Below are 22,182 nucleotides of genomic sequence, written 5' to 3'. Positions count from 1 at the left end.
TATTTATGTTTATCTTTTATTTTAAAACATTTCTAAACTGCATTTCTGCCGAGAAAGTAACCCAAAGAGCCTTCAAGGGAGACCTCCTGCAACAAACAAAACTAAATGAACATGTTGATGAACAGCATGGCAACCCTTTACACAGCTGGTCACTGGCCGAAGTGGGACTGGAATAATCCACTGCACCGCACGTGTCTCACCAGGTGTTGATACATTCCAGGGTTCTGTTGTATATGGAACTCCCTGTGGAGCTTGTGGAACTATCAGTTGCCGTTTCTTAGAGCTTCTTTCTATGCAAATGACTGTTGTCCATCCAGTGATGTCATGGATTAGAAGCCATAGAATGGCAACGGTGACATCAACTACACAAACAGAATTTGTTCATCTGTTTGATCAGTTTCTGCTTAACAGTAGGGCAAGCCAAACATTTTGAAAATTAAGGGTTTTTTTGTCCCTGCCTCCCTTGACTCCCTAATAACCTGACATAGAACAAGGGAGTGTATACAGCTCAATCTGTGCTACAGCTATGAATATTCAAAAGTTTGTTGCATGGGATAAGCTGCAGTCCCTCGTTCCCAAGCCTGATGAATCTTCATCATCTGCATCACACTCAGGAAGCGAAGATGAACATGAAGACGACTTTAATGAAAAGTTCAAGAATATAATCCCTAAAGTCAACAGCTATACCCCCACCATTGAAGTCCCTGCTACTGTGAAAAATGTACTGGTCAAACTAGATACTGCACAGCTGGAAAGAGCAAAGAAGGTAATTGTTGAAATGCAGTACCAGCTGGGGAGAGGTGGTGATGGTGGACGAGGCCATTGACACACAGCCCTGTTCAAGAGAACAGCCAAGATTCCATCATGGACTCACACTGGATCACTAGATAAAATATGGTTTTTCATCATACATACTCTGAACATGTACAAACATTTCTGATGTGTTAGGGCAGTGGTTCCCCAACTATGGGTCCAGAACCCACCAGTGAGTTGTGACCCCCTTTTGGATGGTTCGCAAAACTGATGGCAAATTAGGCTATGTGCATCAAGGGTTAGACAAGCTGCTACTGGGGGTGGGGGAGCACTGCTGCCCAATCTCCTTTGTAACCACACCTCTTGATATTTATAAATAAGGCATCAGCCTCTAAGGCCTCTGAAAAGTTTGGGAACCAATGTTTTAGGGAAATAAATAGCAATTCAGAAAGACTAGACTGGCCATCGTTGTTTCTTTGGCAGCAGTCTATTTTATTTATTTAGATTTCTAGCATAAGGCACCCCTAGGTCTGTAAGTGGATAATCACAGGATAAAAATAACACAGTATATTTAGACTGAGGTATTTACTAATATCCCAAATCTTTTAAGGTCTAATTCTTGCCACCCAAAGTTAGAAATAAGAAATGGTTGGCAACCTTCAGTCTCGAAAGACTATGCCTACAGCCTACAGCACCCAGTATTCCCAGGCGGTCTCCCATCCAAGTACTAACCAGGCCTGACCCTGCTTAGCTTCCAAGATCAGACTAGATTGGGCATGTGCAGGGTAACTAGAAATAAGAGCATCCTGCAGAAATGCTTCTAGCAAGAGTTTCAGCTCAGGCACAGGGTTGAAGGGAGCTGGACATCTGAGGAGTGAGCTCCTAGGCACATCAAATTATCCCATCTCCTGACATCTGTTTTTACACTGTCTTTACAGGAGATTTCTAAGAAGCTCTTCCGCATTCTGGACAATGTGAATCAAACCTATGAACGCTACAAAAAAGTGGATGACTTTGACCCTGCTCTAGAAAAGGAATACCTGCTCACGCCAACGTGGCAAGAGAAAAACCGGCGGTCGCGTTTACTAGATGATGTGGATGACGTACTAGATGAGAGTGTGTACAAAGTGCATGAATTAAAGATGGTGCTGGAGTCACTGAAAGCCTGGCGTAAGACCCATGGGATGATGGCAGGGGGAGGGAGAGCTGGCAAACTGCCACTTTTCAGAAGACCAGCAAAGGGAAACAAGAAAACTATTGTGGGTAGCACTGAGGCAACAAGGGTTTCAATAACTGGGCTGTAATCACCACTACTCCAACACAGATGAAAAGAGAAAAAAATGTATATTTATAATTTCTATATGACTTTTCCATGTGGGTTATACCAAGTAGTGTACAATAAACAGGTCTCTGAAGCAGCCAGTACAAATGGACCAAACAGGTGTAAAATGATCAGATATAGTAGCATTTATGCATTGAGATTTCTTATCTACTATGATAACAAATCCAAGGTATTCTGAATCTCAGGATATTCTTACATTTAATACCATCAAAATATTTTAAAATTATATTTAGGTTCACTCTGGTTCTATTTCCCTGACACGGCGAGAGTTTCCCCTCCCCTGTAAGCAGCAGCCAATGAAACTGGGGTGAAGAAACTAACAGTCATTATTTTTTCCTCATTGATTGTTGCAGACTGACAAGAGTAGTAGTCACAAGGTCATTGCTTTTGACATCAACCACGCACCTGCTATGACATGCATTTCTAGTCTTTTCATAAACAGTTATTCCAGTGCAATTTAGTACATAACATTTCTGGAGTGGTTGTGATTAGGGATGGTTTTTCAGCTGCTGAATTTCTTCCTGTCATCCAGTAGCTAAAGACACAGAAGCAATGCAAGAATAAAGTTGGCAAGCTAAACTGAGAAAGTCAGTGTGATATGATTAGGATGCTGGACACAGACTGGAGAGGTTCTTATCTTCTTAGGTGTGGGTTCAAATTCCTGTTTAGTTACAAAGCTCATTAGCTGACTTTGGACCAGTCATTGTCTCTCAACCTAACTGTCTAACACTGGGTTGCTGTAGGAAAAGTGGAGGTTTATGTTCAGCCATTCATGTCAAGATAAAAATCAGATACATAGTTAGATGTATATGGCAAAAGTATTTAGAGACAGAACAGGACTTGTGTGCTTTTGCCTCACTCCAGGGTTCTTATTAATTAACAGGTTGGGTAATTTGAGTTTCAACACTTTTCCCAGATGGAACGCTGACAAAAGTTGAACAACAAAAAGAAGACATTTGTACTGCAGCCCAGATTGATGAGATGGGAGAGAGTATGCTCAAGTTAATTGACTCCATCAACACAAATGTTCAGCATCTGTTCAAGATATGCCATTCATTCTCGGAACAGAAAACCAAGTTAAGGCGAAAGTCAGGTAACTAATCATGATGGCTCTGGCAGAGAGATACCTTTTGTCACAAGAAATAAAAGGGTATATTTGGCTTAGTGGCAGAAGACAGGAGATAAATCAGACAACTTGCCCGAAGTCAGCACACAAAGAGCCAGTGTCAAAGAACAGGTGTCAAACTTCAGCTTTCCTGCAATTATTCCAGTATCTCAGTTTGCAAAGTAGGTTGCCGGCCTTCCTAGGGAAAGTGCAAGCTTCAGGGCACAATCCTAACCTTGTGTTTGCCTGGCGCAATCCTAACCTTGCATACTTGCGCCAGCTTAGGAGGGTCGCAAACGTGCCATAAAGCGCATTTATGCCTCCTCATTAGCAAGCTCTGCCAGCACATGGAGCATTGAGGCTGCATCAAGCCTCTGTGGCAGCTTGTGGAGTGAGTTGTGTCGGCTGAGCTTGGCCAACGCAAGGGTCTGGAGTGGGAGCAAGGAGGCAGGAGGGAGGTGTTCCGGGGTGGGGGGAGGGAGGGCAGAGGGTGGTCCCGGGGGGGGTGGGTGGGCAGGGAACAGGAGGCGGGGCTAGTATCCAGCTGTTATGCTGAATCCCAACCCCCTTTCCAAAGCAGTGCAGAGCGGCTGCAAGCCACTTCACTCTCCTCCTTGTGCTGAGGTAGACTTGTGCTACCTCAGGAGGTGGTGCAAGTCTGAGGAGAGCCATAGGGGCTGCAGTGGCTTACCCAGGGGTAAGGGGAAGAGTTTCCCCTTACCTCTGACTGAGCCACTTCGGCATCCTATCCCATGCTGGATACAGTGCAAGCCTCCTGGTCTGCCTGTTCCAGCGAAAGATAGGATTGTGTTGTCAGTTCATTTCTGGAGTGTTTTAACTACCTATAAGAGTCCCACTCATCTCCTACTCATTTGCTGGTCAGCACAACCCTTAGAGCAGCAATTTTCAACCTTTTTCATCTCATGGGCACACGGGCGCTAAAATTGTCAAGGTGCACCATCGGTTTTTGGATAACTGACAAGACACACTGCACTGCTGGCTGGGGGCTCACATTCCCGCAAGGCCCTAATAATATATGACCCTCCCCAAACAGCCAGTGCATACCTGCCAACCATTTGTGGCACACCACTGTGCTGCAGAACAGTGATTGAAAATAGCTGGCTTAGAACAGGGGTCTCCAAACTTCTCAACAAAAGGGCTGCATTGTATATCTGGCATGGTGTTGAGGAACAGAAAATAAATAAATAATAAAGACAGGAAGAAACAATATTCTGAGAGTTTGATTGAACACAGTAAGTGGGTGGGGGTGGAAGGAGGCAGGGAGCAGAGGGCAAAATTGACTTGCCCAGGAAGAGGGGGGCATGGATTTTGAAAAAGAATGGAAAAAGCATGGGTATATACAGCATTCAGCCACTAGAGGTGATGAATGGAATGGAATTATTCTGTTACATTACATTACATTACATAATGCACCTCTAGTGGCTGAATGAGGTATATACCCACGCTGGGAGACCCAGAAGTAGTGTGTCTTTTGAGCTATTTTTAGCCGTAAGAGGCTGGGGAGCCTGTGGGCTGGACAAAATCCTCTGGATGTGGCCTCCAGGCTGGGGTTTGGAGAGCCCTGCTTCAGAGTTAGTCATTCAGACTGAAGTTATTCCTGGAAATTTTTTTTCCTCAACATGATACAATGTTGGAAATTCCTTGAGGTCCTGTTAAAATCTCCAGGATTTGTTTCAAATGTCACCTGGAGATTGATGGTGCTCCCTAGAGATGCAGATCCTGGAGGGTTGGCAACTCTACTGCCATCTGTGTTCTTCTCTTCTTAGCATACAGTATTTGGAGGCTGCATCTGAGGAGCTTTTTTCTTCATTGAAACATCTTTTCCTGAGTCCCTGAAGCATGCTGGGAGCAACATTCCATTCCTTTCTGCATGTCTGCTCTCCTTGCACTTGCTTGGGGGCAAGGACTGCTCACAAGCAGCTGAGGAGTCTTGATACATTTGCTCAGAGATTTCTTGAGTTGTAGGAATGCTCCCAGTGACACTGTTTGACATTTCTTGATCCAGTGGTCTTTGATCACTGGGCTGAATACATGTTCTCTAATCCCCTTTGTCTGCATCTTTGATTGTCTAGCTCCCAGAGTAAGCGTGTTTAAACTGTGGAAAGAGAAAGTGGCAGAACACCCCAAAGAAGGTGAGCCCATGACACCAGAGCAGATGTTGGAAAATGAACCTCTTGCTTTTACTCGCAATCAGGAGGTCACCCACTTGATACAGGAACTTGCTGATTCTTCAATCTTCAACAAAGCAGAATGTGTTGCCATCAAGTACATTTTAAACATGATGCTAAACCTTATGAAGGCTTTTTCAACTCTTACTCGACAGTGTCGCAGCCTCAAGGTCAAGTGTGAAAACCTGGAAGTACTGGAAAAAAAGAAGCCAGACCTTCAGATTTCACAGTTGCAGAGGGAATTGCACATTGTCATGGAGAAGAAGGCGGTCCTGGAAATACAAGTCCAAGCTGCTGAAGACAAGTGCAAAGTACTCACCACCGCCAATGAAATCCTGCAGAAAGAGCTGCATGACACACACGAGAAAGTGCTGATGACTAAAGCCCCAGTATGCTTGTCTTCTTCTGAGAAGGCAATAGCAAAACCTCAGGCGGATGTGAGCAAGAACAAGGATGAAAAACCATTGTTAAAAGTCTCTTCCAAACATCAAACACTAAGCACTGTGAAAAATGAAGAAAAGCCATGCTTGGAGGAGAAACAAGAGCCGGGACCCAAACCTGAAGAGAGTGTGGAAGAAAAGCTGCCAGCAACGATTTCTGAAACAGAAGTCCTTCAGAAACACCTTGTGCCACAAGCTCAAGATAGTAAAATGAAAGTGTACACAAAGCTCCAAGGAAAGGATACGTCACCAAAGCAGGTATCATCTGATAAATTGGAAGCAAAGCTTTCTCAGAAAGATATATCACTGAAGTCCTCAGGACAAATAACTTCTGATGCCACCACCACAGGGGACATGCAGCCTCTTGACACAGAACCAGCACAGGAGGGATCTGCAGAAAAAGCCCGTAGACCGTCTGAAAAAATAAAAGCAATCCAGGATTCCAAAGGGGACTCAAAATTAGAGGGGAGGAGAAAATTGCAAAAATTACAGATAAGAAGATCTACACGATCCAAAGAAAAGGACCTTGTATCACCACAAACGTTGGAAGAAAGCCCTTCACCCAGCTTGTATGACACATCTTCTGGAGAGGAACCATCACCAAGCACTTCAAGAGAAAGTGCCCGTATACCCAGCAGCACAAAGTTCATTGGACCTCCTGAGGGGCTGCCTGATCAGCCAGTAGCAGTCCAGCCGTTGCCTGAACAGCCAATAGCAGTCTCACATGCTAGTATCCATGGGGGTGAGGTAACTTTGCCGGATAAGCTAACACTGAAACTTGTTTCACAAAGAATTGTAGAGGACATAAGAAAAAAAAAGACTGTCAAATTCCAGGATGAGGTACTGGTTCCAAAACCTGTGACAACTCCAGAGACTGGTGAGATACAGGTTACAGAGGTCCCAGATACAAGACTATCACAACAGCCTGTTCTGGAAGGGGTTAAAGACACAGCAGCTGAAAAACAGGATGCTGCTGAAACACAGGCACAGGAATTTCTAGTGGGGGAGCTAAAAGAAATCCAAGAAAAGAAAGAAATTATGGGCTTTGGTAGAATGCTAGCTCATGTGCCACATCCAAAGCCACCAGAGAGTGCAGGAAACATCATCCACGGCTTAGGTGCAAAGTTGCAAGAACTTGCCAGGAAGAAGGGTGGTGTGCTAGATGCAGAGACTATCAAAGAATTTTTTGAGGAATTGGCCATAACCCATCAAGAGACTATACCAGGACAGCTGGTTGAAAGCCAGCCTCGAGACAGAATTATCCCTAGAATCCCCCTTGGAAAAAGGCCTACATTGCCTCTTTCTGCCACTATACAGGCATTTAAGAAAGAAAAGCCGAGACTCGGAGCTGTTGAAGAAGAACCCTCGAGAGAAGATGTAGGCATCGTACTGCAAGAATTTCAGGCTGCCATCCTTGCCTCCTTAGAGGACAAGATGGTGAAGTTCAAGAAGGGCTCCCCAACCGGCTGGAAGCAACCAGTGAAGTTCCAGCCCACAGACCCACAGGTCAAACATGTCTTTAGAATAGTAGACAGAAAACTAGATGAATGCTTCTCCTTGATGAAGCAGAGGTACCTGGGTGGCCTCAAGCGACAGAGGTTCCCAGAAAGCACATCGAGCAAGGGAGCATTGTCAGAGGGTGAAGAAAAGGCCGTGAAAATTACTGATTCATCCTCCTTGGAAATTTCCCTCAGGCTGTCCAAAGAATCCTCAAGCAGTTCTTTCAGTCTTTCTGGAGAATGGGAGCAACCATCAGAGCACACTTTGCATGCCAAGTCCCGGAAACAGCAGAGCTCTGAGCATGAGGAAGAACCAGAGCAGATGAGGAGAGTGGAGGAGAAGCCCCAGGATCAAGTAGAGGGTGGGCCCAAGCTGCGAGAGGAGAAAATTTCATCTGACGAGGAAGAAGATGAGCAGTTTCTGGTGGCTCATCAGCCTGACAAAGTGGATGAGGAGGAATTGGTGGATCAGGAATGGCAGGAAGGGGAACACAAAGAGGCGAGATTGCTTTCGGAAGCTCAAGTGAAGCACATTCCAAAAGGAAAAGGGCTGCAGCAAATGGAGACTGTGCCAGAAGAAGCACAGGGGAAGGATGAAGAGGAGCAGGCCTGGTACATGCAACTTCAGGAGCGACTGATGGAAGAACAAGCACGGCTGCTGGAAGAGCGCCAAAGGCTGGACGAGGAAGCCCAGTATCTGGACCACATGCAGGAGTTGTTTGAAGTGCAGTTGAACCAGTGGAAGGAGCAACAGCAGCAGCGTGAGGAGCAGGAACGACTGTGGCAAGTGCAGCTGGCGCACTGGCAAGAACTGCAACAGGAGCAGGAGGCCCAGGAGCAGTACTGGGAGGCTCAGCGGGAAAAGCAGAAAGAGCAGCAGGCCCAGCTGCAGGGGGAGGTTGACCGCCTGGAGCAGCTGCACAGAGAGCATCTGCAGCGGCAAGGGGAGGAGGCAAAAGAGGAATGGCAGTGGAAACAGCTGAAGGCCATGCACAGGGAGCAGCAGCGCCTTTGGCAGGCTGAGGACGAGGAGCAGGCCGTGAAGAGGTGGGAATGGCAGCAGCAGCTAGCTGATCATGAGGAGCGGATGGAAGCCTTGCGGCAAAACTATCTGGAGCAGGAGCAGAAGCAGAAGTTGTGGCTGCAGGAGCAGCAGGAGGCCCAGAAAGAGCAGGAACACCTCTGGGAAAAGCGCTGGTTGGGGCAGCTGAAGCGGTGGCGCCGACAACTGCAGCAGCAGCGAGCTCAGCAGCGCAGCTTGCTCAGCTTGCTGGAAAAGGGCCGCAAGCTGAAGGAGAGGCAGCAGGTGCGACAGGTCTCAAAGGAAGGGAAACCCCAGCCTTGCGTGGTGAAAATGGTGCAGGGCACTGCTCTGGAACAGTTCCCACTGCAACAAAAAGTTGCCCTCCTCCACAAAGACAGCCAGGTTCCTGTCACCCCCCAGCTCACCCCCAGGCCTAGTATTGAGTTTGAGGAGTCATCCTGTGACCTGGACCGTTCTTGGTTCCCTAAACTGTTCCGCAAAGCTGAGATGTTTCATGCACCTGCCATCACTGAGAGGCGCTACTGTTTGGATGTGAGTGCGCAAAATAAAAATTTGGAGCTCCTGAAGGAGGCCCTGCAGAAGTCTGAGCTTTCCTCTGATGATTATAATAAAGCCAAAGGAATGATCAGACAGGCACTACAGGGCAATGTCGAAAGACTGGCTATGCTCTTCCGGAAATATATCATCTTCTGCCATCTCCAGGATGCCAGGTAAGAAAACAGTATTTTACTGTGTACTCCCCACTTCTCCAAGGGGTGAGAAGTTTCAGGCTGTGTCACTTTGGTTTTGCTTTCCTTTGGAGGAGAGAACACTGTGAGCTTTGAGCATTTTGGTAATACTTGCCATATTTTACAAATACACAAGCAGAGATTAAGGAAAAGGAACCTGCAACAAGCAGTGGATGCGCCGCTCCATCTCAGACTTCTAGAGGGAGGCATCCTGCAGCTCCTGAGATGCCTGCAGCTGTCTGCTTCTGCCTCTGTTTCAAACCTGCCCAAATGCTGCTTCTTCGCACATATACAACTACTACTTCTCTTCCTCCCCTTAGCTAGAGGGAGTGCTGAATTCATTTCCACAGGCTTTGATGGTTCTCCTATTTGGAACCAACCTTCTACCATCTCAGATTTGCCAACCTTCTCCCATCCATCCCTAAACAATTTTCTCCCATTAAGGAGCAGCAACATTCAAAATCGGTCAAATCTCAGACTTTGATCAGGCATCCTTTAAGGCAAAAGTGCCCTGATAGGTTTACTCAAAATAACCAGACAAGAATAACCAGACAAGGTGGATGAAGAAGAAGAGTACCCTCAGTCATTCTGCTGCTTAAGATAGCCACTTCAGGGCCCAATCCTATCCAGCTTTCCAGTGCCGGTGCAGCTGCAGCACAGCCCCAAGGCACAGGAACAAATGTTCCTTTACCTTGTGGAGGCCTCCATAGCTATCCTCCCACCACAGGATGCAGTGCACACCCCATTGGCACAGCTACACCAGGGCTGGAAAGTTGGATAGGATTTCGCCCTCAGTTGACCTCATAGATTGGCTGGCCCTGATTCCACTCCATTTCACAGATGCTTTACAAAAAACAAAACAGGCAACACTACACATTTTGCACAATATGTAATGTGATCCTAAGTTAAGCTGCAATCCTATGTTTACGTGGGTGTCAGTCTCAGTGAACTCAGTGGGGCTAACATTTGAGTAGACATGCACAGGATTGCCCTGTTGGTCTAGTAAAAGTGTATTCATTTTGGAAAATCATAATAGCCTGCTCCCAGTGTGCATCCAGTTTCCAGGTTTCCAAACACTCCACTGTGTTCAATGGGGCTTACTCCCAGGAAAATGTTATAGGATTGCAGCCTTATTCTCCTTAGGCTGCAATCTTATATGCACTTACCTAGCTCCATTGAAATCTATGGGAATACTGAGTAGATATACAAAGGATTGTATTATTCTAGTTCTTAGACTGCAAGGAAAAAGGAGCAATATTGTGCGTATTTATCATCTGAGTTCACTGAAGTAATGTAATTATGTGATATATAATTATGTAATATAATTATTTGAAACCTGATTTTAAAAAAAACAACCTTTATAAGATTTTAATTTATTGCATTCTGCCCAAGAGACTAAGCTGTTGGGCTTGAATTTATTTGCAGTAAGGAAGCATTGATTTATGTCTCTATCCCTCTTGTCCCACATCTGCAGACAAAAATTAACTGCTCAGTTGGATATTGCCAAATATGCCAAGGATGGTGCTAAAATGAAGGATTTGTACAAGATGGTGGAGAAGCTAGATGCTTACTCCAAGGTGGTTCTGGGAAAATGGAAAGTTAAGCAGGTTGCCATGGAGAAGAAGCATCAGCGTTGCCTTGAAAAAATGATTGCCTTCTTTGCTCAGGTGAGTGTGTCAGAATGGATTTACAACTCAATGCGTGTTGCATATATTACTTGAACCATTGGCATGGCAGTCTCCATGGTGGAGTCCCACTCCTTGACGGTACTGTGAAACAGAACTCACTGTGTGAATTGGGTGTCAGGATCTCCTGGTCCTCAGATCTTGAACCTGATGACATCTCATCTGAAGAGGAAAAGGACAGGAGGAGAAGGAACAAGCTTCTGTGATGACTTCCAGAGGACCCAGAGGGCTCAGTAACCTCTGAGGGACAGCCAAAAATCATCTCTGGCAACACTCCTGGTGACACTCTGCAAAAGGAACTGAGTGGGGTAGGGGAGAAGCATTGCTCAGTGGAGGAAGCCAGGTGTTGATGCCAGTTCTTTCAGCAAGAAGACAGATGCAAGCAGAAAAGCAGTAGTTGTGACAGAGACATGTGGAGTGGAGGTGGCAGGTGAGGCAGAACCACCTCACTGGAGTTCTTTTGGAAAGTGCCACTGCCGCCGTGTGAGCTGCACAAGCAGTCACAACTCATATGCTCTGAATAGTGCTTGCATGTTCACAGTCGTGGCAGCACTTTTTGAAGAACTCCAATGACGTTGGAGTGCTTCAAAAGTGTGGCTCTGCCTCACTTGTTGCCCCCACACCGCATGTCCCTGGTTTGCAAGACAAACTGCAAGCCTCCTTCCTTGAGAATTGGGTTACAATCCTATACAATCCTATACACACTTTCCTGGCTATAAGCCCCATTGAATACAATGGGACTTACTTCTGAGTAGGCATGCATAGGGCAATATAAACAGTGGTACCGTCCACCCCACCCCACCCCCCACCCCCGTCCAGTGGGAAAAGGAACAAAGTGCTGATGAAAGGTCCTGTTAAAATCTCCAGGATTGGTTTTTATAGGAGATTGGTGCTGATTTCTGAAAACGCCAGGCCAGTACTGGAAGGCTGGCAACCCTAGTTACAGGAGTGCTCAATTGGCTGTCCTCCACCCAGATCCCAACATATCAGAGCAAAAGAAACTTGCAAAATTCAGGTTTGCTGGTGTCTCTCCTGCCACAAGCAAGGGGAAGAGACAGCTGCCTTTTAAAGCCAAGAACAATGAGAGGGTGAACTGAAGCAAAGGAATTTGTTGTCTTACCTCCTTCAAGGACTTGAGACTAGTGGAGATGGAGAACCATGTGGGTTTTGCAATCATATGTTCAAAAACCTAAGTGGAGGATTCCAAACTCACGAATTAAGGGGTGAAAGAGGTAAACATTGGAAAGAGGTGTTCCATGGCAAAAAAAAACTCAAAAAAAAAACACTCATGGATATCTAACAGATAAGGAAACCCACATTGCCTCCAAATGTGTGCTTATTCCACGGGGAATGACCATTTCCACATGGGTTTTTTGCACATTTGATCTGGATTTGGGTTCAGGCCTTTGACCGTTTTAAGCTAAAATTGGATTGCCAACTCCAACTGAAATGATTTCTGCAGATTTCTCCCCCCCCCCCCCAGTATGCTGTACAGTAATGTTGGAAATATCTGGAGGCCCTGTTAAAATCTTCAGGATTGTTTCTGATAGTCATCTTGAGACTGATGCTGATTTCTGGAAATCCCAGGCTAGTCCTGGAAGACTGGCCATCCTGGTTATAGGAAAGATGGACCATCAGGCTCACTATGAAGACTATCAGTCCCTGGCTGCTGTCAAAACTCTGTGAGGAAACTCTTTGTGGCCTTGTGGCTCTTCTGCTAGGTCCAGCCCAGCAACTGTGTCCCATATATCAATTGCTCATGACACCCTCCGACTTTCAGGAATGGTCGATATGGAGATGGGCCATCTCAGATGAGATGAGTTTCCCCATCTCCAATCCAGTTGTAGAAGTGAAGAAACCTATTGTATACGTAATAGCTCCAGCTCACACTGTGAGTTCTTTTTGCCACTTTGGCTGCAGTCCTATCTGCACTTTCCTGGGAGTACCTTCAACTGATTGTAATTGGACTTACTTCTGAGTAGTCAGGCATAGGATTGGGTTCCTTGTCAGGGCTGATGGGGTGGTGGGAAACTCTTCACAGGGATGCCACTCCTCATGCCATAATTAATATATAAACCAACTCCTGAGCTGAATTTGCTAAGGAAAATGTGAGTTCAAAAATTCACCAAGGAAGCACACAACTCAGAGCCCAATCTTGTGCTCAACAGCACGGCTCCGTGCCACCAAGCACTGTTGCAGTGCTGGCCGGTACTGGGCTACCACAGGGCGGTTGTCCAACCTCCGCGGCTTGGCGGTCTCCCAGACCGCCGAGCCATGGCACAGCAAGTGGGGGCGGGGATGGGGAGGAGGCATTCCCAGGAGGGGGGAGGCCAACAGGGGGCAGGGAGGCGTGACTCGGAGGCATGACGTGAGGAGGGGGGCGGACTGGAGGTGTGCCTGGGGGAGGGAGGGAGGCGGGTCTGCGGAACTCTGCTCCGCAGGATCCAAGGCGCTCATGGAGGGCTTCGCACTCTACACGAGCACCTTTACCCACTGTGGGGCTGCTTACCTTACCTGGGAGAGGGGGACGAAAGTCCCCTTCTCCTGAGGCGCCTCCCGGGGTAGCCTAGGGTGCTCAGGATCCAGTGGCAGCCGTTCTTAGTGTTGCTGAGCCTGGGCGCCCTGAGCAGCTCAGGATTGGGCTGTCAGTTGTCAAGAGTCCATTTCTGTTTTTGAACCCATTTTCAATAAGCTGCTCCAAAAGGATTTGAAAAGAATATTTTGTTGTATGTTAGCAGACAAGGGAGGTTAAGAACTTTGTTGTATGGTCTCATATTTGGAGCGACACAGTAAGGTGGGATTACTTGTCTCAGTCCCCCTGCCTCTTTCTCTTTTCACATCTGGATGGTCATGTCTGGACCATCATCTGTACCAGATAACTGATTGTTCTTTCTCTCTTGGCACTTCTAGCTCCGCTTAATGACCAAACTCCCCCTCAGCAGCCCATGCCCTCTACTGATCAAAGCCGTAGACAGCACAAAGGAGACCATATCCATGCCCCACATTGGAGCTGTCTTGCTGAAGTCCAAAGTCTCTCCAAGCCCCCTGGTCACTGTGAAGAAACCTCAAGATTTCCCATATTCAGCCGCAGTCAGGTACAATATTGTTGGGCAGTGGGGGACACCTGTGGATGAAATTTTGTGTCAACAAACCAGTCATTCAGTAGAATTATAATATTTATCATTTATACCTTTGTCTTGTGGCCAAGCAGGCAATCAGGGTAGCTCACAGCAATAAAGTCAGCATGATATATGACAACCAATTCAACAGGTAATTATCATTCAAATCCATACACAAGAGCCACAATACATGTCCACAAATATTACTGGCTATGCCAGAGAACCAGGATCACTTTCTGAAGGGCCTTCTAGAAAGGGAAGATCCTTTTACCAGCCTTTTGAAAGCTTTCCTTGGTGAGCCTTTCTGAGAAGGGAGTTACAACAGCATCCTGGTGCCTCAGCACCAGCTCCTTCTGCAAGCCTAGATGACTTTAGACAAACACTGGTATGTTTGGGCTCACTGAGGTTCAAATAATGCATGATAAACTAATACACATAATTGTAGCCCAACAACCATGGGAACAGGAAGAGCTGCCCTCCCCCTGGCAATGATCAGGAATGGAGAAACAGCAAAGTGGAGTGTGTGCTTAACCCTTTCCCTGTCTGCCATTTCCATGCTCCAAATTACAACACTCCCAGTGGTATCTTCCCACTGTGGGGTTTCAAGTGCATTTTAGAAATATACATTTTAGAAAAATATGCATTTTAGAAATATATAGATTGACTTGGTCCTTCTTTCTACAATATGGCTTGTTCCAAAACATTATCACTTCCTTCAGATTATAAACACATACTCTTTCATTCCATAGAGAGCCGAGCAGTGAACAGATTGAATCATTGTGGAAAACAGATATCACAGAACTGAGCATTCCCATTGGACCCAAAACGCCTGTGTCATTGCTCTGGTCTGAGGCTTGCGGCCACCCAGATATTCCTAGACTTTTGGAACTGGACATCAGCTCTGTTAGGAATAAATCCCTCCAAGATGTAAAGACGCGGTAAATAGCTTTGCTTTATTTGAATCAAGACATTGCCAACTGGTATTAGATTGAAAGGAACAGAGAACATTAATCTGAAATAATAATCTGAAATGGAATACTTATAACGAGTAGATAAGAGGGGCTGTTGGAGACATAACATATATTAATTTAATTTAGATATACTTTAGATATATACTTAATTACTTTAAGTAATTAGAATATTTGACTTTGCCCGTGTTACCAGCATCATTAGAAGTATTCTTTGTACTCCTTATTTTTTATATTTTTATGTATCTTTAATGTTTTTTTATTATTATTATTATTATTATTATTGTTGTTGTTGTTGTTGTTGTTGTTGTTGTTGTTGTTGTTGTTAATGGATTTTTAAAAGTCATTACCAATTGGTGCTACGATACAATGAGACTGTCCATATAATTAAAAAATACTTAGCATCTGTATAGTGCTTTCTGAGTGTGTAAAGTGCTTCACTTGTATTATCTTGATGGAGTCCTTGCAGCAACCCTGTTTGGAGACTGAGGGCGCAATCCTAACCCCTTATGTCAGTGCTTTCCATCACTGACATAAGGGTAATGCAGCTCCAAGGTAAGAGAACAAACATTCCCTTACTTTGAGGAGGTGTGAGTGACACCCAACTGCAGGATGCAGCACATGTCCCATTGGCACCACTATGCCAGTGCTGGAAAGCACTGACATAAGGGGTTAGGATTGCACCCTAAGTATTTTTATCTCCTGTGCTGCTGCTGAAGCTGAGAGGGAGTGGCTTGCTTTAAGGCAGCTGTTTTCAACAGCTGTGATGTAGCACACTGGTGTACCGCGAGGCTGCCTCAGGTATGCCTGCAGGATCAGAGGAGGCAGGCAGCAGCTGCGTGCCTGCGTGCGGGAGAAGCGGCTGCTTTGAGTCTCCCACGGCAGGCAGCACAAGCAAGGGAGCAGCCAGGGAAGGGGCTGGTCGCGGCTGCTTTGCATCCCACGCAGCAGCTGAAGAGTCCGCTTGGAGCTTGCTCCTGCTACTGAGCAGGACTCAGGCTGCAACCTGATCCTCACTTTCCTGGGAGTAAGCCCTGTTGGCTACTATGGGCTTACTTCTGAGTAGACATGCATAGGGTTGGGCACAAAGGAGGTTGTTACCTGCCTGCATGCTGACTGGCCAACAAGAGAAGCCTGGAGAAGCCAGGAGGTGGGAGCTGCGGAGTGAGTGAGAAGAGGGAGCCAGAAGCAGGCAAGCAGGTACATAGCGAGCGAGTCTGCTGAGGCCCCCAACCTAAGGTTTCAGGGTTCCTTAAAGTCCCTTTTCCTTGCCAGTTTGCCTGCAGCTCCCCAAGGCGACCCTCCCTGCACTCTGGGGCTTTTAGAGGAAGGGTGCTGGGCCACAATCCTATCTACACTTTCCTGGGAGTAAGCCCCACTGACTATAATGGGGCTTACTTCTGAGCAGGCGTGCATAAGATTGGGCTCTGGGGGTGCTACCCATTCACACTTACCTGGGAGTAAGCCCCATTGACTATAATGGGGCTTACTTCTGAGTAGGCATGCATAGGATTGGGCTTTTGGTTGCACTCTTTTTTCTCAAATACACAAGCAGGCACTTCTCTCTCCTCTTCTCCCCCACCCCACCCCCTTCCCCAGGAATATTTCCCCCCCCCCAAATCTCACAATCACAGTTAGCAACTCTCTTACTGTCCCTCCGCTCACTTGTCAGCACCTTCCAAAGATATAGAATCACTGCCTCTCATTCTCTCTGTCTCTCCCCCTACCCCCAGTTTAATCCTGCACTTGTTTCAATCATGTCTCCTCACTGCCCCTCGCCCACATTCTCCACTATGTGATCACCTGCCCTGTCTTTGCCAACACTTTCTGGCACTTTTGATAAGAATTTGAACATAGAACATAGAATTTTTCCTTCTTTTCAGAAACCACATATACTTCCCTCTCCATGCTTCTTGTCAATTTTTTTGTCATGTAATTATTTAACTGTATTAATTTTATTAATTCAAGATTAACTGTAATGTAGTAATTTAATGTAAGTAAAAAACTGGTAGTGTGCCTTGACAATTTTAGTGCCTTGTCAGTGTGCCGCAAGCTGAAAAAGGTTGAAAATGGCTGCTATAAGGCCACCTGGTGAGAATTCACCTGGCAGGAGAGATTCAAGCCTGCAAAGTTCTCATTCTCAACTCATGGCCCAATCCTATGTGGGCCAACTGCCAGCAGAATGTGTGTTTCGCTGGTGGTGACTTCCTTACAGCAGTCGTAGAACATACTCAGAGTTGCGGGCTGCAGGAGCACCAGCGGGAAGGCCAGAATCTTCCCACACCCACCAGAGGATAGCCCTGGACCCACTGAGGCAAGCAGGGAGGCAGGATGGGGCAGGGGGAAGGCAAAACAGGGGCAGGCCGAATGAGGCAGGGGTGGGAGAATGGTGGGTTGGGTTCAGGAAGGGGGTGAGTTTGGCTGCATCAGCAACCGCCACATCCTAGGTCCCTTCCTGGACCCAATACTGTAGCAAGGGTCCATGTGCAGACCCAAATTTGCCAGCGGTGGTCCAAATAGACCCGTCCATGCTGCTGAGGCTTACCGCACAGAGGAGGCCTCTGTAACTACCTCCCCTCCTGCAGGATGCAGTGTTAGCCATTTTGGAATTATGCATTGGCAGAGGGTGAAATAGTATTGGACTATCTATCTCTTAGTCACTGTGTTACACCATCTCAGAGAAAATGATAATTTCCTGATATGTGAGACTTGGTGAGATATGTGAGGGCAGGGAAGCTATCCTCATTTCTTGGGTTTTAGGCTACTGTCATTTTATGAAATTCTGCTTTAACAGCTGTGTTTGTATGTGTGTCTGTGAAGAAAAAAAGGCAGTATGAGGAGTAAGGAGGCAGGAGTACTGTTTCCTGCCATTCAGTTGTGTGACTGCCCTTTTTACAACCAAAGGATGTGCCTGAGGCAAGAAAAGGTGCCCCCCCAATAAGATATAGTGATTTTCATTTTACTGCCTTTTTTACATTAACTGTTGCCTAAAATCTGCTGCCTAAGGCAGGATGCCTCACCTTGCCTAATGATTGGCTTGGTCCTATCGCCCCCCCCTCCAATAAACCAATCTACATAAGTAAGAAATGGTGACTGTGTCAAGGGAGCAAAACTTCCAGCAGACAATTGTACAATGGCAATCATCTTCCTGCCTGCAGTACATAAAAGTTAACACTGGTGGGTAAACTTGAAGATAGGACTCTCTAGACCAGTGATTTTCAACCAGTGTGCCATGGCACATTGGTGTGCCGCAAATGGTCCACAGGTGTGCTGTGGGAATTTGGGGGAATGTAATTTATTAATAGTTGGGGGGATGTATTCCCAGTGCCAGCAACATGGTGTGCCTTGTCAATTGTCAAAAAAACTGATGGTCTGCCTTGTCAATTTTTGCACCTTGTCAGTGTGCTGTGAGATGAAAAGGTGGAAAATCACTGCTCTAGACAGCTGATGCTTTTTAGCCCTCACCACTTTTGTGCCACTTTTCTCTGAGCATTTTCCAATTTAGCAAGGAAGAGGGGTGAACACTGCTTTTTAAAAATTTGGTCTCCTCCTGGACAGGTAGACTGCCACCTTTCCTGCAGTTATGGTGCCAGAAAGGAAATACCGTGGGGAGGCACAAATGAGGCAAAGTCTGGTGGTGGTAGGGCTTGCCCTACAGTTTAGATTTCTGAAAGAGAAATGATGATGTATTTCATAGTAAGGTGCCCACCCTAAACCCATTTTCCCTGAAGAAGGCCTAATTGATGTTAAATGGAACTTTCAGATAGGCATGTTTAGCACTGCAGTCTTATCTTAATTTCAGTTTCTCATTCAGCAATATGTCTAGCAATGGAGGAGGGAGAGCACATGAGCTACTGGTTGGGGATGGGACTTGCTCTATTTCATGCTTTTCAGGCAGGGCTCTTGTGTTTGACATCTAGAAATCCAACAGGTTAAAGCATAGGAGTGCTGCTATAAAAATTGATGACAATTCAGAAGAGAAGAGGTTTTGTCCAACTCCCAGAAGGGACCCAGCTTTAAAGGTCATCTGCTGTCAAAGCTCCTGACACAGAATCTCTTTGAGGAAAGTTTACATGTATGGCCTCCAGGAAAGCTGACAGCTAGCCAAAATTTGGAAATTGTTTATAACTGTGGTTTACTATGGGTTTTTTTTTTGGGGGGGGGGGGGAGGGTGTATTATAACTTTGCATGTAAGTTAACCTGAGTATTTGTTTCAAAGGAGGGTATTAAGTGTTTTTAAAAAATGTATTTATTAACCTCTAATCAGTGTAGCTTGTGCAGTTTGCAATTGGGTTGGTCAAGGATAGCAAGGTCCTTACTTTCTAGCTCAATCAAAACATAGTCGAAAATCTGGAAAGGGGAATGTATGTTCAAGGAGGAATGTATGTCTTAACTTAGGGTTGGGAACTTGAGTCAGGTGACTCAGACTAGAGTTGTGAAAATGCATGGTTTTGGGTGACTCAGTGACTTGTGAGTTGCATGTGTGAAAGATTCTGAGAAAGACTCAAGTCAGGGGCCCCCCCCCCACTCAGCACTCAACCCCATGTGTACTGACTAGAGTCTGCCTGTGTCTGGGTGTGCTTGCTTACTGTTTTTGCAGCGTGAAAAACTTCACGGGCAGCATTCCAACCAGGTGAGCAGCAGGGAAGTTCTAGCCGGGAGGCAGGGGGTTTCTTGCTTTACAGTTAACTGCAAAAGCCCAGGGAAGTGGGACTGGACTGTCTTGCCCATCTGTGAAAGAAGCAGTGTTCATTGGAGGAACGGGCGTTCTCATATTGACTTTGGCTGAGGGGAGCAGGAAGAGGAGCCAAGGGCGTTCTTGCCTTACAATTGGCTGCAGAAACTCAGGTAGGGGGAGGAAGGGTTTTTCCCTGGACCAATTAGAGGAGTCAGCGGGGGGGGGGGGAGAGAAGAAGAGGTGGTTCCTAGCCATCCTGGAGAAATTCATGGCATGGCTCCAGCAGGCTCATTGAATGACCAGCTGTAGTGGGATTCCTTCTGAGTAGGGGTGCAAGAATTGGGTCCTCCTGGTAAGCATTGCAACTGCTGCTTGTGACCCTCTTGCTGTTTCTGTCCCCAATCGCTCAGCGTCCCTCCCACCCTCTTTACAGATGGGTGGGGACATCAGGGAAGTGAGTAAAGAGAACTCTGACACACACACTCTCTCTAGCAGCAACCCTGTTTTTTCCATGGTGGGCTTTTTAAAGGTGGGGGACTCGACTCAAGTCCTATTGAGTCGCAAAGTGGTGACTTGGCAACTTGGAAAGTGCGGTCATTATGACTGAATTTTGAGTCAAGTCCCGGGGGTGACGGTGACTCGGCAACTCGACTCAAGTCAAGCCACGCTGGTCTTTCCAGCCTTGTCTTAAATACTTGAACGAATCCATAGGAGTGACACAAGTCTGAGCTATGATTCTTTGAATGGCCTGTAGATGTCACTATTCAGTAGCACAAAGTGCAAACCTGACTTGCTTTCTTTTAGCTCCATTCTGAACTCCAGGTAGAGGCCTATTTAAAGGTTTATAGTTGAAAAATACTTCTGCAGGATGCCACAATTTCTATTAGACCCCTTCATGTGAACTCACTGGTACTTATTTGAATGAACATGCAGAGACTCAACCTAGAAAACTTTTGTTTTCAGCATATTTTGGTGGATAACTAAAAAAAGCAGATTTTAAAAAATATAAGCATAGTGAATACGCTGGTTGGAAATAGAAATAGTTACAGCCCAATTTTATAAATATAACTTCCAGATAGAGTGATTTTGGGCACACAGCTGGAACAGTGTTTGATACTAAGAAAAAATTATTTTGCATTAACAATGAACTGTTTTTCTTCTCTTGCAGGATTCAACATATTCCTCGATGGAAAATAACTGGATATAATTTTATGCATTTATAAATTAGGTAGTAATCCATATGTCTTTTAATTCAATGTTCCAGAATAAAATATGTTCCTGTACAAATAGTTGCATGGCACTGTATTTTATTCTAAATCTGATGCACACATGTATGTTTTTTTGGCTGCCGCAGGAGTCAGACTGGAAGCTCTACAGGTCGGGCATTGATTCCCTTCTACCTGCTTCTCTTTATTTCTCTGGCTACAGTCAGATGAAAAGTGTTCAGGAAGGACACCTACCTAAATTTTACACACACACCCCTAAACAACAAAATCCTAGTTTCCTACAACAAACAACAAAATCCTAGAAAGTAGTTTCATTGCAGAATAAAGACAGAGGGCGGTTTTCAGCAGAGAAATTATGGTGGGGAGGGAAATAGTGACTTACCTAATGTGTTTATGGCTAAAAGCCCAATAGCTTGTACCAGTAGTTCCCAAAATTTTCGGCGCTGCAACCCACCTTGTCCTCTGCGTGGTGCCAGAATCCTTCATTGGGAGGCTCCGTAGGCCTCTCCCACGTCACACTGGGTCAGCAATCCATTCTACTGGCCTCCAAGGGCCTCAGAATGGTGCACAGAAGTGTCTGGAAGTCACTTCCGGTAAAACTAGAAGTTACGTTGGAAAACTGGAAGTGATTTTCAGATGCTTCTATGGGCGATTCAGAGGCCCATGGAGGCTAGTAGAGTGCTAGTCCAGAGCCATTCGGAAAGGCTTTCAGGATCTCCCAGTGAGGTAACCACCTCCTTCTGGAATGTTTCAGATTTAGAGCCAAAAAGGTATGGGGGGGGCGAGAGGGCCCAATTTGCAATCCACTGCACATGGACTGAAGACCCACCAGTGGGTTGCAACGCACACTTTGGAAAATAGTGGCTTATACATTTGCTTTAGCTGTAGGACATGTTGATCAATGGCTGCTAGTCACAAGGGCCTTGCACTACCTCCAGGTTCAGCAGCAGTCTGCCTCTGAATATCAGTTGCAGAGGAGCAATGGCAGGAGAGAAGTATGCCTTTTTCTCTTGTTTGTGAGCTTCCCAGGAACAGCTTGTGCATCACTGTGGGAAACTTGATGCCGTGTGAATAGATGGGCCTTTGGCCTGATCCAGCAGGGCTCTTCTTATTTTCCTAAACGTAACAATAGCACCAGAGCACCAGTGCTAGAACCTAAACAAATCCTGTGAGCTGCTAGCAAAGCACACTAACTACAGGAGTAGTTAGTAGGTTGACTTCAATTACAGATCTCTGTTTCGTGTCCAACACTCTGTTCTCCACATTCAGGTTGAGCTCTGGTCAAATTTTTACAAGAGAGCTATTCTGAGGAGGAGCTGCTGGGCCAAGCCTTCCTCCTCCACCCACATGGCAGATTAGACTCCAGAAACTCCACACACACACACACACACACACACAAACACAC

General features: G+C 46.1%; 1 protein-coding gene across 1 annotated transcript; it reads left to right on the top strand.

Moving 5' to 3' along the window:
• The first annotated feature begins 526 nt into the window (after positions 1-526).
• FAM186A (family with sequence similarity 186 member A) lies at positions 527-20,774 on the top strand. Its single transcript, XM_066612841.1, has 8 exons — positions 527-766; positions 1,692-1,923; positions 3,012-3,188; positions 5,294-9,083; positions 10,576-10,768; positions 13,697-13,881; positions 14,655-14,843; positions 20,720-20,774. Exons 1-8 carry the CDS (start codon positions 527-529, stop codon positions 20,772-20,774), a joined length of 5,061 nt encoding a protein of 1,686 aa, XP_066468938.1.
• Positions 20,775-22,182: the final 1,408 nt, after the last annotated feature.

This window comes from Tiliqua scincoides, chromosome 2 (assembly GCF_035046505.1).
Source record: "Tiliqua scincoides isolate rTilSci1 chromosome 2, rTilSci1.hap2, whole genome shotgun sequence".
Lineage (NCBI taxonomy): Eukaryota > Metazoa > Chordata > Lepidosauria > Squamata > Scincidae > Tiliqua > Tiliqua scincoides.
Note: the sequence above shows the minus strand (reverse complement) of the source record. Positions and strands in the feature narration are given on the sequence as shown.

Coding starts and splice junctions, on each gene's coding strand:
- FAM186A (XM_066612841.1), top strand. CDS start 527: ATGAATATTCAAAAGTTTGTTGCATGGGATAAGCTGCAGTCCCTCGTT. Junction 767..1,691: donor AGCTGGAAAGAGCAAAGAAG/GTAATTGTTGAA, acceptor CTGTCTTTACAG/GAGATTTCTAAGAAGCTCTT. Junction 1,924..3,011: donor GGAGTCACTGAAAGCCTGGC/GTAAGACCCATG, acceptor CACTTTTCCCAG/ATGGAACGCTGACAAAAGTT.